The following is an 18936-nucleotide window of genomic DNA, read 5'->3' as shown; positions in this document are numbered from 1 at the left end:
TGCCCAACATGAGGTTCCCAGTTAGTTCCTTGGGTAGCTGAGGACTGGGAACCTGAAATGACCCTATCCGAGAGCAATACTGACGAATATCTTGCATATCATCATAGAACCTTCATCTGGTGATGGATGGAGACAGAGACAGAGACCCACACTGGAGCACTGGACTGAGCTCCCAAGGTCCCAATGAGGAGCAGAAGGAGGGAGAACATGAGCAAAGAAGTCGGGACCACGAGGCGTGCACCCACCCACTGAGACAGTGGAGCTGATCTACTGGGAGCTCACCAAGGCCAGCTGGACTGTGACTGAAAAAGCATGGGATAAAGCCAGACTCTCTGAACATGGCGAACAATGAGGGCTGATGAGACGCCAAGGACAATGGCACGGGGTTTTGATCCTACTTAATGTGCTGGCTTTGTGGAAGCCTAGCCAGTTTGGATGTTCACCTTCCTAGATATGGACGGAGGGGGGAGGACCTAGGACTTGCCACAGGGCAGGGAACCTGGACTGCTCTGTGGACTGGAGAGGGAGGGGGAGAGGAGTGGGGGGAGGGGTAGAAGGTAGGAGGAGGGGGAGAAGGGTGGGAGGAGGGGGAGGGAGATGGGAGGCTGGGAGGAGGTGGAAACTTGTTTTTTGTTTATGTTTTTTTTCTTCTTTTCTTAATAAAAAAATTATTAAAAAAAAAAAAAGAAATATGGGTTAATTTAAAATGTGAGAGTTGGCTAATAAGAAGCATTTATAATTAATAATAAGTCTCTGTGGTTATTTGGGCAACAGCTGGCAGGACAAATCTGATCGGCAATCTAGATGGAAAAATCCACCTCCATCTAAGAATACTACAATTTTTTTTTCAGTGATTCTATCCACAACTATTTTTCAGCTGTGTCACATGACTAAAACCTCTGTAACAGTTTGGATTCTGGGTTATTATGGTTATATTTTGCCAGACAACCTGATCTATCACTAATGAAGAAAACACCCACAAGTTGTCCTCTGGCCTCCACATGCATCCTGCGACACACATATGAACCCACAAAATGAACTTTTAAATAATTAAAACATTTTAAAAAGAGAATAGACAGGAGATATGTAGTTGTTGACACAGCATGCCCAAGGATGATCTGGACTCTGAGTGGCATATAGAGTTGGTATTGTGAATTTTTCCTTAAAAAAAAGAGTAGAATGAAAGAAAATAAAACAAAAGCTTGATCAGAACAATAATTAAAAATTTAACATATGATGAAAATTCTAAATAAGTAGTGGATAGTGAAGGCAACCGGGAAATCAGATTCAAATATGCCATTCGCGTAAAGCACATAAAATTAGACAGATGGGTTAGTATAATAACTTCATCATTTCCTTATTCTGGACACATTGTTTGTAACTAGCATGGACCTGTGGACATTATGCTAAGTGAAATCGGTCATCTGCATACAGACAAACACCACGTGATTTTACTAGTAAGTGGAACGTAATAGAACAGAGAATAGAGCCTTCAGAGTGTGGTGTGCAGCCTACAGCCCTCAGAAACTACCTCATATTTGTGAGGTGTTTGTGTTTGTGTCTGGTTCCTCTATATAATCAGAATGATGAAGCTGTGGCTACTCAGAGCTTGCCAGTCTTCACTATTAAATTCTCCCTGCCATGTGACTTTTCCTAGGAAGACATTTAAAAAAAAAATCATCCAGCCCAGATCAGGGTAAAAACTGTGCAAAGAATTGATTCATCTAAGTTGAGTTGAATGGACCAGTTTACTTGGATTACCAGATTACATTGTAATTTATAGGTCATGGGAGACTCAAACGCACCTGCATGACCAGAAATTCTGGCTCCAACATAGGTGACAACCAAAAATAAATAAATAAAATAAAATAAAAGCTGTATGAGAAAAGGTCCCAAGCCTCAATCAAGATTCTACCTCCTATGCACTCCCCAAGTCAATTAGCAGCTAAGGCAGGAAGAAGTGGAGACTGGAATCTCAGGTGAAGCTGTGAAAACGGCTTCCACATCTCCATGAGATTCTAACTTTCTCATTACCAGTACCATAGGGAAGGCTACAACTCTACTGTGCCAAAGGTATTCTGTGGGCTACAGTCACTGCTTCATGGTGGCCAATGGCCACGGGCTGGCTAGTTCTGTCAACTTGACACAAGCTAGAAGTATAAGATCCAAATGTAGGGTATTTTCTTAATCACTGATTAATGGGGAAGTTCCCAGCCCTTTAGGGTGGTGCCATCTTGGGAAAATGATCCTGAGTTCTATACAAAAGTAGACTGAGCAACCATGGTGAAGAAGCCAGTAAGCAGCACCCCTCCATAACCTCTGCATCAGCTAATGCCAGGTTCCTACACAGGGTGAGTTCCTGTCCTGATACCTTGATGATAAACAGTGATGTGGAAGCATAAACCAAACAAACCATTCCCTCCGTTTAAGAACATGACCCAGGAATGGAGTAGTTTGAGAATTCTGAGTGCTTGTGGAAGCACTCCAAGAAAACAGGACAAACATCTTCTCTTTGGGTTTCTCCAAATCACAGAAATTTATTTGGACTGTTTCCACGCTCTGTCCAGGCATAGCAGAAAAGAATGGTTTATTTCTGATTGTTTTTTATTGCTTATTATCAATATTCATTAAAATGTTTTTAAAAGTCCTTTGTGTGCTTCTGTGAAGAACATGATTTTGTCATGCTCAGCTTGTCTTTGCCATTGTATACAGCGTGACCTCATGTGAACTTTCTTACCCTCAGAGTATAACTTGTCTGCTGCTCTGAATAAAGTTGGCTGTTGCATGAGACTCCAGTCCATCTCATTTTCCCAGGTCCCTCTACCTCTGGAGGGTGACAAGTGGTGCCTGAGAAGGGACCTGAAATTGGCTATGAAATCAGAGAGTGGGGACCCTCATGGAAGGAGATGAGGGACAATAAAGGGAAGGAATCATTTTATGTTGATTATCTGCTTCATTTTTTAAAGAAAGGAGGAGCACTACTATCAAAAACACAGCTTTTAAATTGCTTTCAAGTTGTTTGTGAGTACAAGCCCTGATTTTCAGAAGGAGGAAATTTAGATGAGGAAGTATGGGACAGAGTCCCAAAAACATACTGCAAAGACATATAAACCTGGTGAAAAGATCACCATTCAATTCTGGGTCACTTGGGCATTAATATGGACGGTTATAAAAAATACTTAGAGAAGATAAAGATATTATTAAAAATGAGAAAGAGATGGCTAATTCCTTTCATGACTATAAGCTGGATGGTGAAAACTTAAAATTGATTTGAGAGAGGGAGGGAGGGAGGGAGGGAGGGAGAGAGAGAGAGAGAGAGAGAGGGAGAGAATCTTCCCCATTCAGGCAAAATGGAAAGTGAAAATGCCCCACTGACAACTCTGGGGTGATTGCTCCCCAGCTCCATTACTGGAGCCTCTATCAGATATGTGCCCTCCCTTGTCTGAAGATTTCCCTACAACACGGGTGAGGAATTTGATGACCAATCTAATCTTGACATTTCTTAATGAGGACTTAGGAGAGCCTGTGGAAATCTAAGTTTAGAACCCAGACAAGCTAGGGCCTGGCAGTTCATTTATCAATTTCTCCCCAGCCTCATGAGCTGAGCTTGGTGTTTCCAGTGCAATTTCAACAAAGTCAGAATGTTTATCAGCGATTGAACATGGACATAATGAAAGAATTTTTTAAAGACGTGTGCTTCCTACGGTGCTGTTCATTGTTGTTATGAATATCTTACTGTTTAAGACAATACTACACATGATTGCCATGATTTTTATATAACTGATAAAATGATTTTTAGCCCTCCCCAAATTCTCCAATGGTAAATGTATCTTACTTTCATGAAGTCCATGAAAAGTTTTGATAAATAGGACTAAGGGGTTATCCTGGAAATGCCACTTATGAAATGCTGACGGGGACTGTTTAGATGGGTTGCAACAAATATCAGTTGCATGATATACCTCCCACGGCCCTTCTACTTATCCAGGATGTAGCTCTAGCTGCCTGGATGAAAACTGATACAGGACCTGGCTTTGGGTCTAATTATATAAAAATTATATTAGGTCCTTCTCTGAGTCTCTGCTGATTTCATAGGGAGACTCAAAGATGCTATTGAAAACCAAGTAAAGGGGATTAAATTCAAAAGCTATTATTAAAACAGCTGGCTTTGATAAGGTCAATGAAGATTGCCAAGGATTAATCAGGACTTAAGAGACAGAGAGAGAGGGAGAGAGGGAGGGAGAGAAAGAGAGAGAGAGAGAGAGAGAGAGAGAGAGAGAGAGAGAGAGAGAGAACTTATGCCTAAATGTCTGGACATACAAACAAAAACTTAGCTCCTTTAGAAACATATGCTGTTCAAAAACAGATGTCAGCAAAATGTTTCAATTATAGCTGACCTGGCCACTTAAAGAAACAATGTAAATTGCCTTTGTAACAACTGAATGCTCAGAGTCAAGGAGCCAGCTCATGCCCTAAATACAAAGGAGGAAAGCATTGGTCTATAGAATGTCAAGCTAAATATGCTGAAGACGGCGGTTTATTACCTAGCAACAATAGCAATATCAATGAATAACTGGGAAATGGATTAAAGGCCTTTCCACAAGCCTCACAATATTAGAGGATTAAATCCAAAAACAATAACATTTGTACTAACATCCAATCGCAATCAAATCTATTCTTTCATTACAGGCTGCTGCTCAAGGAAATGCTGCTATTGATATTCATTGTCCTAAAGACATGCCGTTTCCCCCTTTTCAATGACCTTTTACATTATACATAGTATATTGGTGACCTATACTGTCTGGAACAGTTGAAAATCTATTGGCTCACAATAGTTTATCTATGAAAGGAATCACAGGTCATACAGGATTTATTGATAAAGATTATATAGAGAAATTGTAGTCATGATCCCAGTATTGATTGGCAACAAAAACAGGAAAAAGTGCATGGTGATTTACTCCTTTTGTATAAAAAGGTACATTGTGGGGGAAGATTTGGTAGTATACATAAAATTATAGCTTTAAGCACCTCATTAAAGGAAAATTATAAATCACATTGGGTGTTAAAATAAGGGGAAAAAAGCTTTTACAAGGTTGATTGATTCTGGAGCTGATGGCTCTATTATAACTATGGGAAAGTTGCACCTGGAATGGTCTGTTGTTGTTTTTAACAAAGTCTCCATTGTTCTATTTTATCAAAAAAAAAAAAAAACTTGGTAGTCAGATGCTGAGATGAAAACCTGCTGATTCAGAGAGGCAGAGAAAGCACCCAACTACTTCCTCATCATCCCAGAAAAAGAGCTTTCTCCTATGCCATCTCCAAGAAGAAAAAAAAAAAGCTCCAACCAGATGTCCCTCCCTCCTACTTCCTGTTCATCTCTCTCAGTCTTACTGATTTCCTGTTTCTCTTTATGGGTCTTTTTTTCTTGTAAACTGATTGCTAACTCCTCCTCTTGGCCTATGGTTGATTTTATTTAATCCTGTTGACAATATTGAAGCAGAAAGCTCTTGGATAAAAGGTGTGTGTTAGGGAGAGTTCACACTACAACTATTTTCCACCAAATAATATAATCTTGGGGCTCACAGTGTGATCAAATAGCCTGCAGCAGACTGTCATGGATTAAATTCAACCCTGACAGGGTTAGGAACTATGAGCTTTAATGAGATTAAGCAACATTGAGAAAGCACCACCTGTAAAAATTACATGGAAATTTAGCGAAACTGTCTGGACTCCTTAATGGTCCCTTTCTAGAGATAAGTTACAGGTGCCTCACCAGAATCAGAGAACAATTGGAGAATGGGCACATTGAACACTTTTTCTCCCTGGAATTCTATTCTTGTAATTAAAAAGAAATCTGGGAGGGGGCGCTGGAGAGATGGCTCAGTGGTTAAGAGCATTGCCTGCTCTTCCAAAGGTCCTGAGTTCAATACCCAGCAACCACATGGTGGTTGTAATGAGGTCTGGTGCCCTCTTCTGGCCTGCAGACATATACACAGAAAGAATATTGTATACAAGATAGAAAGATAGATAGATAGATAGATAGATAGATAGATAGATAGAAATCTGGTAAGTGGAAGTTCCTGATTGGTTTGTGTAATATTACTGCCACCATGTGACCAAAGGGAGCATTACAGCCTCATTTATTCACCCTTATTCCTAAAGATTGGCCTTTAATAGTTTTGGGTTTGAAAGATTGCTTTTACCGCATACATATTCAGCCTGATGATAAGATGCGTTTCACCTTTTCTGTTCCCTCACTCAATCATAATGAACTTCAGCTCTGATATCAATAGACTGGATTACCTCAAAGTATGAAAAACTCCCTGATGTAATGTTAATACTATGTAGAAAGGTTTTAGAGCTGTGAGGTGAGCCTTTCCTCAGCTTATATTATTCATGTGTATATGTTGACATCCTGATGGTGACCTCTAAAGAGGAAGAGCTACAATCATGTATGACATGACTCAAGATAGTCTGCATAAATATGGGCTTAGTATGGAGCCTGAATCAGTAAAAGGATCAGACACTATGAATATATGGAAAAACTAGTTTTTACTAAAACACCATCAAACAACAAAAAATTATCTATTTGACAAGATAAATTAAAAAGCTACAAACTTTCAGAAATTATTAGGGAATATTAATTGGCTGAATCCTACTTTAGGGATATCTAAATATGCACTAACCACTCTGTTTAAAAGTAAAGAAGGAGAAACAGCATTGGGAAGTCCTCAGATATTCTCGAGAGGCAAAGGAGGCCATTTCAATTGGGGCCAGAGAAGGCATTTGTGTATCATGTGAAGCCTTCACTGGCTTTAAACTTATTTTCCCCACGAAATTGTCTTCTATAGGTATTACAGCACATGAAGATAAACCCTTGCCACAAACTTGTTTACACCACAAGGGTTATAAAACACTAACTGCTTACCGTACTCTTCTTGCTCAATTAGTAAATCAGGGGAGAACCCGACGTCAACAATTATAAGGATTTGTCCCTTGCTGTGCTAGCATCCATTTTAAGAGTGTTACAGAACTCTGTGGATTTTCAGTTCTTATTTGCAGACTACTATGGAAGCATAGGAAATCATTATCCATATGGCAAACTATGGGATTTTCTCATAAAAACTAGATTTCTAATTTCAAAAACTTGTTCAATATTTTTCCACCCTGTGGGAAGGCACTTATTTTATTGATGGCTCATCCAACAGTATAGGAGGAATTCATGGTCCGGATAGTAATCAATCTATTATAGGGCAGACTACATTGATTAATCTATTACAGTTAATCCAGAAGCCCCCTAAATACTGTTTTATATTCTGCTCACATTGTAGGGTTATTTCTAGTGATAGAAACTGCATCAATTTTGTCTTCACATCCTGTTATCCCCCCATTACTACAGGAACTACAACATCTGGTTAAATCCATCCACTTCCTTTTGTTTATTACCAATTTTCACCCATACTCTACCCTTCCTGGTTTTGCTACAGAGGGAAACAAGCAAGCTAGCCCACTCACCTGCCCAATTTTTACTTCTCCAGGGAAAGAGCCCCAGCACCACACACTAGTGCTGATGGACTCTGTGTACAACCCACGTCCCGCTGAAGGAAACAAGTGAGGGAAGCTATGGAAGGACGTCCTGTGTGTGCTCCTGTGTTAGTTATGCAGCTGGAGTTGATCCTGGGGGTTAAAAAACTAATAAATTAAAACAAATGGATGACACTCACTTTGCTTTTGTGCCTCAGGTGCCGTATTTTCACATCTGCATTAATTAATTAATTAATTAATGCATATTCTAATATTTCAGCTACACCTCAGTCCTCAGAGACTGCTTCTGCAGTGGGCTCTTCTCCAAACTTTTGCTGCTATGGGAATGCCTACTTCAATAAAAACTGACAACGGAACAGCCCATAGTAGTAAAAAAAATAAAAAAATAAAAAACATCTGTAAGGAATGAAATATTAACCATATTACAAGTATTTCTTATCATCCTCAATGTCAGGGCATGAGTGAAACCTCCTAGAGCATTAAAACAACAGTTATTTTAAAAAAGAAAAAAGGGAGCATCAAGTGCTCGCTTCGGCAGCACATATACTAAAATTGAAACGATACAGAGAAGATTAGCATGGCCCCTGCGCAAGGATGGCATGCAAATTTGTGAAGCGTTCCATATTTTTAAAAAGAAAACAGTAGCAAAGAAAAAAAGGAGCAGCAAGGGCTTTAAAAGACAGTATTTTATGAATCCACTTCAAGAGTCTCCCTATCTCCATACATATTATACTATACATGAAAAAAAGAAATGTTTGATATATACTGAACAACATAAAAAGGTGTTTTTCTAATCATTAGTGACCTTAAAGAGGACTCAGAAAAGCAGGAGGAAATAACACTCAGTAAATTCAGGATGTAGATCAGAAAAAAAATAAGCAAAAATATTAGAAATGGAAAACTCAATAAGACAAATAAAAACCAGTAAGAAATACTACCCCCCCCCCCAAAAAAAAAAAGATCAAGCAGAAAAAACATCAGGGGTTGAATGAAAATTTAAGGAAATACTACACTGAGTAAGTACAGAAATGAGCATGACCGTGACTTTGAAGACTTTATGATCAAGAGTGAAGACCTTGAACGTCACAGGCTAGGAGAGTTAATATCCTACACGCTACAAGGGAAGCTACATGTGAACTCTGCATACGCTATATGAAGTGATTTTTCTCTTACACACACATGCACAAACACACACACACACAAACTTTAGAAAGAGCCCCTAAGTCACAGTAAGGTATGCCTAAGATTGAAAAAGAATAAAAGGAGAGAAAATGTCTATACAGAAGCCCCCAGCAGTCCAGGGCTGACACTAAGTGTTGACAGAGGCTCCTTGTTTGTTTCCTGGTCGCCCAGGACTAAAATAATCACACAGAAACTATATTCATTACAACACTGTTTGGTCAATAACTTATGAATATTTCTAGCTAACTCTTACATCTTAAATTAACCCATAGTTCCTGTCTGTGTTAGCCACATGTCTTGGTACCTTTTATCAGTGAAGCATTCTCATCTTGCATCCTCTGCATCTGGATGATGACTGCAAGACTGAGCCTTCTCTCTTCCCAGAATTCTCCTATTCTAGTCCCACCCCCCAATACTTCCTGCCTGGTGACTGACCAATCAGCATTATATTAAACCAATACAAACGGCATATCTTTACAGGGTACAAGATCATTGCCTCACAGTACTTCCCACTTCTTTTTCTTTTCAAAACAAGAACTCTAAACCTAAATCTTTGTTTAGCTTTATTCCTGACCATCATCCATAACAACGTGTAACTAACACTCTAAACAAAGACAAACATCCATAACCCATTTTTGAGGAATGTGGGTATAGTTTTCTAGGCTACTTCCTGCTGATTGGGGCACTGATAATCTTATGGGGAACCTAAAGAAAATTTAGGATTATTGTCAAGTCCTGGATGGAATATTCTGTGAGGCTTGATCATCTCAACCAGCAGTCTTGAGGCTGTTCTGGATATAGAACTCAAAGAAAACTCCAATAAAGGTCCTCTGAAATGTTGAATCATCTGGCCCATCTGCCCCATCAAAGATTTTCCAGGGGATCTTCCTCGATCAAACCTGATATTTCTTAACTCAGAATGAATCTACAGCTTCTCATTTCTTGTGGAAACCAAAGCAAAGCCTCATCTCCAAAATAACATATCTTCTGACTTAAATTTTGAAGTCAAGACATTTTCAAAATATGTATTTTAGATTAATCAAACTTTAACAGCTGTTATTCCTTCCTCAGCCATCAAACAATTCAAAGACAACACAATAGCATACAGTATCCAGATTCTCTATGTATTTTCCATCATTATGTGGCTTTATTTTAAACTCTATTTCTTTTATTTTTAATTTTTGTGGGTTTTTTGGGGACAGAGTTTCTCTGTGTGTCTTTAGCTGTCCTGGAACTCACTCTATAGACAAGGATGTCCTTGAACACACAGAAATCTGCCTGCCTCTGCCTCTTAAGTGCTGGAATTAAAGGTGTGTGCTACCACACCCAACTAATCTTTCTTTTTTTTAAAAGACTTTATCCTTTTTCTTTTCTCTCCCAAGCCTACATATATTTTTAAACACACTGTAAACCATTTAGAGGGTTTTTTTATCTGAGTGTATCTTTACTGTATATCTCTCTTTTTCTCACCACATGAGTCTAATTTGCTAAGTGATATGGCTAGGATTAAAGTCATGGCTTTGATGTCTGGATCCACACCATTCCTTAGCTTTCTGAAAGACTTTGCCTTTCGTGGCAAAGGTACTGGTGGGAGCCATGTTTATTGCCACAGCTCTATGGAGTTTCAAGGTCCCTGCTACCACCAAGAAGCATGCTGCCGGTGATTCATAAACACCATTTAAGTGTTTGGTGACAGGGCTCTTAAAAGAGCTGCAAGGTTTTAGCAGCTAAAGCTGCATCAGGAAACCTGTCTTAAATGAGATGCATGTGCCTCTAACAGACACCACCCAAAGAAATGCTGCTACCAAGAAGCTATGCTGAGCTCTTTCTTTTGTATCTAGAATTAATTCCCAAATCCTCTCAAGTTTTATGTGGTTGTTGTTGCCCATGTTGGTGCCATTTGTTGACAGAGACTGCTGTGAAGTCTCAGTAAGAGACAGGCTGATGAAGCAGACAGGCCAGAGCCTCCCTTTCAGGAGAGTGAAGGACAGACCCAGGGCTTAGATACCACAGAGTGTCTCTGGGCAAAATTAGGAGCCTTCTTTTCTTTTCTCCCCCATGTCTCTTATCCACCTCACCTAACAGAAGCACAGATGCTCCCATGGTTGGGAAAAACAGTCTCCTGAATATTAGTTCCCAGATATGACCATTCCAGTGCACTCCTTCACACCAGGAAGTGGATAGACCCTGGGAAGGGAAAGGAGTCATGGAGGTGGTGACACATGACTGGCTGTGTGCATTGTGGGTGAGTCGGAGGTCCTCTCCTTGGATCTCCTCTGCTGTCTAAGGGCAATGAAAACTAAAGACTTCATATCTCAAGCTGCTTGCTGTTAGAGACCCAGAACTGATGTGTGCAGCTTAGAGTTAAAAATACATAACCCTTCTCGACGTGATCTGGACAATAACTGAGCAACTGATCTTCAAGAGACAGAAGCCCATTGTTTCACAGTGAACATCAGTCTAAAGAGTTACATCCAAAGGAGAGGAGAAAGGGAGAACTTGGCCAGGAGAGGGGTTGATTGCTCTGCACAGAGTCAGCACTCAGAGCAACAGACAGACTCCGGACTGTCCCCTGCAGCTCCACCCTGGACACCACACCTGAAAATCAGCCCCTGGCTCTCGCCCTTGGACTTCTTTGCTCTTGGTTTACTGAACTTCTTTTTATTTTTCTTGAAACCTCTATTTTTTATTAGATTGATTCATCTTAGCTATTTTTATTTTTAATCATTTTATCTGTATGTTTTGCCTGCATTTATGTATGTGTACCACATGTGCGAGATACACATGGAGGTCACAAGAGAATACTGGATCCTCTGGAATTGGAGTTATGGGTTACAGGGTGCAGAAATTGACTGGGTCCTCCTCAGGAGCAGCAATTGCTCTTAACCACTTAGCCATCTCTCCAGCCCTGGTGTTCAGCCTCTCAGAAGTTTCTACCAATTCACTAACTGACTTGGGGTAAGTGGAGGACAATTTCCCAGGAGCCAGGAACCCAGGGTGCTGTTCATCCTCACAGCCCTCCTTGTCACCACACAGGGACTGTAATTAGGAACAGAAAGTTTCAGCCTCAGCAAATGGCAGGCCACCAGGGAGTGTGCAGAGCTGGCAACCAGGAAGGACATGTGCATCAGGAGCCCCTTTCCCCTAGAGAAGCCAAACTCCTGATGGTGACATCCTAACAGCAGTGACATTTGCTGGGAACACAGGGCTTAAGGATGATAAACAGAGCCTGGCTGTGGTGTGAGAACACCCACCCTGAGCCCTGCACAGACTCCACAGGTAAGTGGTCCATCAAGTCACAGTGGACTGAAGCTGCCTTTCACCTTGACAGAAGGGCTGTGAGGTAGGAATGGGGAGGGAAGTTGGTTGAAGAGAAGGATCTGAGTTCCTCTGTCACTGTGAGAAAGAAAGGTGACAGGATCCAGGGAGAAAGCAGGCTCTCATTCCCACCTGCAGTGCAGAATTGTTTCTATGTCCATGAGGGAGCCTTGTGCAGCTGCATGGGGCGCACTGGGCCAGAGATGCTCATGACAGCCCAGGCAGGTAGAGCAGACATGGGCTGAGATTTCAGCTTGAGTGTGAGGAAGCTTTTCCTCTCCACAGTTTCTCCAGGCTGTGTGCTGTCCTCACAGGAGAAAAGGCTTCTACTGTACAGTATCTTAGGTCTGGTGCCCTCTCATCTCTCAGAAAGGGGCAGGGGGCTTTGCCCTTTTTTGTTCTGGTTTTATTATTCCTGAGGCTTTCCTGCCCAGACTCAAAACATAACACAGTGGACGGTGCAGAAAATTGTGGGGGAATCTGACATGACACAAATCGCAGAACAATGCATTAGAGCGTGGTTAACACTGGGCAGGCACTGTCCTAAGTTTCTCACATCTCTGCTCCGCTGATTCTCACAACACATGTGAACGACACCAAGCACCATCCCTACATTAGTGATTCTTAAAGGAGCCAAGCAAAATGTTCAAAGCCAGGCATAGAGCGGTTAGGAAAGATGGAGTTTGACAGACGGGATAATTGGTCCCAAACTTGAGCTTGTCAATTTTGCAATTTATCCTTTTCTAGTTTACGGATTTCTCTCTCATGCCTCTGGGCCTGGCATTGGTCCCCAGAGTCCATGACCCATTTCTGAAAGAAAACCCTGACTTCACACAGGTTGTTCTTTGCTATTTCTATTTTTTTCTTTTGGGATTTATCTTATATATCCCAGACTGGCCTTCCAGGTCATTATATAGCTAAGGATGAGCTGGAAATTCAGCGTTTCCTGCCTGCAGCTCAGCGTTAGGATTAGAGTTGCTCACTACCAGACTTTATGTACTGCTGGGGATTGGACCCAGGACTTATACATGCTAGGCAAGTGCTCTACCTACTGAGTTACATCTTCAGCCCTTTCTTAAAACAGATTTTTTTATGTGTATGGATGTTTTGCTTGCATGTATATCTGTGCACCGTGTGCATATGTGATGGAGACAAGAGGGGGCCTTCAGGTCCCCCGGAACTGCAGTTAGAGACATTGGGAGCAGCCACGAGGGTACTAGAAACTGAACCTAGGTCCTCTAGACGAGCAGTCAGTGCTCTTAACTTCTGAGCCGTCTCTCTAGCCCAAACTCTTTGCTATTTCTTACATGCTAAGAGTAAGAATTGGGAAAGTTTAATAAATATGTATGTAAATATCTCTTAATAATCACCCTGAAATAGATGTGTGTGTGTGTGTGTGTGTGTGTGTGTGTGTGTGTGTGTCTTTATATGTATGGGGGCAGCTTTTTCAACTCACATATCACACTGTTTAGGAAATCAAAGACAGTTTCACCACTATAAGTTTTGCTATAAGTGATCACATAGGACCATATGAAAAGCTATCAAATTATGAACAGATCAATACAGGCAGATTTTAAGAGAAAATAAAGCATTGTTGATGAGTTTCTTAAAGGCTAACCCATGCCCTCCACTAAACTGGTTGAAGCCTGGTATCCTACATCATTGCACAAGTGGAGAAGGACAGACGACTTCCCCAGTGTACCATCTAAAATGAATGGACTTCTCCAGGATACTCAGCTTTATCAATCTTAAGGAAAGAGATCAACTCAGATTTTCCCCAAATTGGCTTGTCATTTCGTCTCTGTGATTAAAGTGTTTTTAAAACCAACAGCTTCCTTGAGCAACCTACAAAGTTTTCAATCAGGCATTACGCTAACCCTTACATAAAACATAGAAAACCAGTGTGCCTGTGGCCATGTCAAAGGAGCAGCAGGTGCAACTGAAGCTAAAAGTGTCCGTCCACCAGGAGACTCTGATGGATCGATCCCAGTTAGGCAAGGCCCCGAGACCACAGACCCCAGAATGTCTTTTGCTTCTGCTCTGCATTGTCGTGTTTGCTGCTGCTATCTTTCTCTGGTATCTGGCATGGTTAAACTGGGTGTGGGGAGATTCCCCAGTGCCTGTAAGGGGATGAGTTTCTCTCACGGAAACATCCCATTCTATTGGGCATTTTTACCTGTGGTTATGATAAAACATGATTCCTTCCTAAGCTGTACTGTGTTCTTGATAATAATAATGCTAGCTTATACAGAGCTGTTTGCATAAATAAAAAAAATACAAGGAAATGTTACACAGCTAGAGTCTGTGAGTTTCTCTTAAGCAGCTACGTAGATCATAGCTCAAGTTAATGATTAAGAGGAACAGTTGAATCCGAGGATCCAGGCTGACTCGAATTCCTTTCATCTTAATGCTGAGAGACGCAGTCATAGGTTTCTGTGTGCATCATTAGCTGAAAGAAGGTTTGCCCTGTGCTCTGTAGGAATTCAGCAGAATCGCTGCACTGGGTAGAAATTAGGCCGAACAGCTGTTTTTTTAGAAGTGCCTTGACCTTGAAGAATCCTTGTGGAAAACAGTGATTGTTTTGCTGAGGACCCCTTGTGGCCAATTCCATGACTTTGGTCACAAGACACCTCAGGCACATCTGAGGTACTTGTATTATTGTGTATTTATTATACACAATGCATAATAAAGGACTAGATTCACGGAGGCTTGTGATGGTTGTGATGGTCCCTTTCAGTAAGATGTGTATGAAGAAATGCCTTGTGTAGCTGTTGGAGCTTGCTCCGGAAGGAATCCACTGGGGTTACCCTGAGAGGGGACTCTGAGGCTGAGGAAATAAAGACAGGATAGGGAGCAGAGAAAAATGTAGAGCTCAATAAAAATCAATTTTAAAAAAAAGAAAACATAGGATAGACTAGGAGAACTGAAGGTTAATACCAAACAGCCCCGAGTTTACTTCTTAGCCAGAATATGTACTAATTACAGGTAAAAGGCAGAACAAAAAGTAGTCCAGTCAGCTAACCACCTCCCTGCACTGTCCTTGGGAGGAAGCTCAAACAGGTGCATTAACTCATTCAGCTAAGCAGCTTCTATTTTCTAAAGAGGAGTGCTCTGGCTGGCATACAACAGCCCAAATCTTAATAGAAAAATGTGCTTTCATCTGGGCAAAAATGCTCTTCCTATGAGCTAACAGATGTTACTCATAGCCTTCAAGGTTACTGGAAACAGCACAGCAGGCAAGCTTGGACTCAAATGATTTCTTTAAGTCAGAAATGACTCTAGACAGAAACTGAGTTATATGTGCAGGCTACCACATGTTACAATTGATAAATATGCCTTTGTACGGCTCTTTGGGGTCCAAGACCAGTCCGTCCAGTTCAGTCCATCAGAAGAAGCTAGATTTTCCTGCTGCCATATAGGTCTTAAAATTTCATCATGAAATGCCTTTTTTTTAATTGACAATGAAAGAACATAGAGAGAATGCAGAAGAATTGAGAATAAAGAAAGAAACCATCAAGAGAGAATGTGAGTATCTTTTTCCCTAACTAAAGATGAGCCTTGGCTATTTCATGTTCCTGGAGAAAGGTAGGTGCCAATGTTATATTTGTAAGAGGAGGTTCAAGGTAAGTCAGAAATAATTTTGATGAGGAGAAGATGTCAAATTGTAGAGAAGAGATAGAAATTAAGGTTGTCATGTGAAGCTCTCTGTGCTTTGTGAAAAGTGAAACAAATAGAGGAAGTTTCTGCTTCAAAGGCTCATTTTGACTTCAATGTAGAAAGTAAAGAACAGGGAAAAGAGATAGCATACATAAGATGATGGTAATCACAGTGTGAGATAGCAGGGAGGACTCACAGGCTGGGGGATTTCTGACTGAGAGCATCACTAGACAGAACCAACTTTAAAACAACAAGTCAGGCCTCTGTTAAGACTCTACAGGAACAGTTTTCCTGGTGTTATGCTGGGGAAGAGATCCCAGGAGAAAGAGTAACAACAGGATAAAGTGGAGTAAACAGGAAATCACGTTCAAAATTATTCTACCCAGGAAGATTTGGAACATAATTTTTAATCACATTTAGTTCCACATGGAGGACAGTGATCTAGATGTCCATGCCCCCACTACCGCACTAACCTCTGTCTAATTTACGATCAAAGGGCGTGGGAAGAGAATACCATACCATCTCCTCTGAGAACCTGGACCATTGACCAAGAACAACTTTTTGAGAAGTTGCAAGGTTTTTATTAGTTCCACAACCATTTGAGTGATGGTTTTATATGGGGCAGTGAAGAGGATCAGGATGAGGCACCAACACTGTCCAGGAGCCTGAGGTCCCACTGGGTGTGATGAGGGAAAAGGAAGGAGGCTGTCAGGCTAATCCTCAGGACTGTATTGCTTAGAAAACTGCCATGCATTTAGCTTTTGTCTGGGGAGAGTATAGTCATATGACCTTGAGGGATGATGGATCTTTGCAAATTCAGGAAACTATCAAGTTTATGACCTGATTGTAATTATCATCATTTCCACCAGAATTGAAAACTGAAAACTAAAAACAAACCAAGCAAACCAAAAAGAACAACAAACTAAGATCAGGCATCATCAAGGAAAGAACTTGAGACCACTCTTGTCATAATAAACAGAGAAACCTTACACACGTTTCTCAGATGATTTTCCCTAGTGCACTGCATGAAGTCAGAAGATGAAGTGGAATAACATTACCCTAGCAACAATCTTCCTTTCTCTAGCCATACCTGGAATTGTAGGAAATATCATAGTATTCATAAGGTATGTGTACGGTTCTGCTTTGGGGACTGAGAAAAAGCCCATGGACCTTATCCTCATTCATTTGGCCTTTTCTAATATGATCATTATTTGTACCACAGGGATCACAGACATAGCCACACTGTTTTATTTCAGAAACTTCCTCGGAGATATTGGCTGTAAAGCTATGGTGTATCTGGCAAGGATGGCACGGGGCTTATCCATCTGTACCACCTGTCTCCTCAGCATGGTCCAGGCTGTCACCATCAGTCCCAGGACCACTTTTTGGACAAAGCTAAAACCACAGACCTCATGGCAAGTTCTTCCCTTTTTCCTCCTCTTTTGGATAGTTAATGTTCTCATAAGCTCCTACTTACTCTTCTACATCAAATCAGGGAACAGCTTGAACAAGTCTCTACCTGGAATATTCACTGACCATTGCTATATGCTGCCATCAAGACATAAAATCAAGTGGCTTTTCCTCTCCCTCATGACGCTTCGTGATGTCATCTTCCAGAGTCTGATGGGCTGGAGCAGCGGGTCCATGGCTCTCCGTCTGTATGAGCATCACAAGCGCGTCCTCTACCTTCACAGCTCCAGGTGTGCGCACAATTCCCCTCCAGAAATCAGAGCTACGTGGAGTGTGCTCATTCTAATGACCTGCTTCCTTTTCTTTTACTGGGTAGATTTCATTCTCTCCTTATACACTGGTTTCACAGGGGCACATGATTCTATATTACTAAATATTAAAGCAGTTTTAGAATTTGGCTATGCTAGTTTCAGTCCTTATGTTATAATTAGCAGAGATATCCGTGTTCCTAATGTCTTGCACGCTCACTGAGAAGTGTAGAAATTACATTCTATGTCTATTCTCGATGAGCTGAGGGTATGTACATTGTAAACTGCTTTGCCATGATGAATGTTAGAGCTGGAAGACCTACGTTTTCGATACAGCACAGGCTGTCAGTACATAGCAGAGGCTGACTTTGAGATGGCTGGAAATCCCAAATGCTGATATTGTGGGCATTCCCCCACCAAACTCCACTTGCCTTCATATGTTAGTGTGTCACAACATTAAATTAGATAATATAACAATACATTTCATTTTCTTAAGAAGTCTGGCAGCACGCCATCTTAAATTCAGTGTTTCTAGGCAGGTGGAAAGTGGATTCTTACCATTTTCCCATTCCACCAATGTTGTCACGTGACCTTCAGCTTCTCATTAGCACCGGGGGAAATGCTGCCTGTATAGCTAATGCCAGAAATCAGTATTTCATTTTGCCTCCAAAGGCAGAGCATGAGAGCAAGAGAGGGTTGGCGGAGGTGAGGAGGTGATCCTTATCTGAGGTGAGTTTGTACAGAGAGTAAAGCAGAGGAGGAGATGAGTGACATCACCGCATCAAGGCCAATTTGGTCAACAGCTGGATGACACAGCTAAATTCCAGAGTTGCTTAGAAAACTCATGTCGATGCAGGGGAACAATTATAACCAGGTCAGGTCTTAAAGTCCTCCCACAGGACACTCCGGAAAACAAGCTCTCTCAAACGATGCCATTGCAGGCCTAGAGACAATGTCCCTGACCCCCTCACAGGCACACCAATGTGTAAAGCCTGTTGACAGGTTGTTAACACTAGAGTTTCTCCCACTGGCTCCCAGTCACTCACTGTGGCCTCTAGTAAACATCCCGGTGTTTGCTAGCACTCCCTTGGCTCCTGAATCCCTTACAATGTGCAGGACACCCTGCTGGCCTACAGACAAAAGAACCAGGGTGCTGAGGGAACACTGGGGATCTGTTTGGTGAAGCCAAGGTGGCATGACCTTACTAAACAGTAGCACAATTCTGGTGCCAAGAACTCCATGACCTCCAGTCCAAGTGTACTCAGAGAATCCAGAAATCTCACCAGTCCCACATTCTCAGGGCACTATGCTGCAGTTGTTCAGGGAGGCTCCCATCTGCTCCCACAGGCTATTTAAACTGTTTCCCAAAAAATAAACACATGGTTATCCCTTTTCCTCTCCAGTGGTTGCAGTTGGCAGCTTTCTGTTACCCTTAGGGCCACCTGGGAGCACAGGTATCTAATGAAACCCAATTATCTCTTAATTTGATCTGATTTGGTTTGATTGGGATTATTTTGCG

General features: G+C 41.4%; 1 protein-coding gene and 1 non-coding gene across 2 annotated transcripts; both read left to right on the top strand.

The window, feature by feature from the left end:
* The first annotated feature begins 8064 nt into the window (after positions 1-8064).
* Positions 8065-8171, top strand: LOC121434182. The gene has a single exon (XR_005972397.1). It is a non-coding gene; the product is annotated as a U6 spliceosomal RNA (small nuclear RNA).
* Positions 8172-16737: 8566 nt separating this feature from the next.
* Positions 16738-17640, top strand: LOC121434154 (putative vomeronasal receptor-like protein 4). The gene has a single exon (XM_041632997.1). The coding sequence runs from the start codon at positions 16738-16740 to the stop codon at positions 17638-17640; it is 903 nt and encodes a 300-aa protein (XP_041488931.1).
* Positions 17641-18936: the final 1296 nt, after the last annotated feature.

Source organism: Microtus oregoni, unplaced genomic scaffold, assembly GCF_018167655.1.
Source record: "Microtus oregoni isolate MIOR12 unplaced genomic scaffold, Mior012 000042F_ref0000377, whole genome shotgun sequence".
NCBI lineage: Eukaryota > Metazoa > Chordata > Mammalia > Rodentia > Cricetidae > Microtus > Microtus oregoni.
This window is presented reverse-complemented; position numbering and strand designations above follow the sequence as displayed.

What these genes read in the sequence shown, in the direction of transcription:
- LOC121434154 (XM_041632997.1), top strand. Translation starts at nt 16,738, where the DNA reads ATGAAGTGGAATAACATTACCCTAGCAACAATCTTCCTTTCTCTAGCC.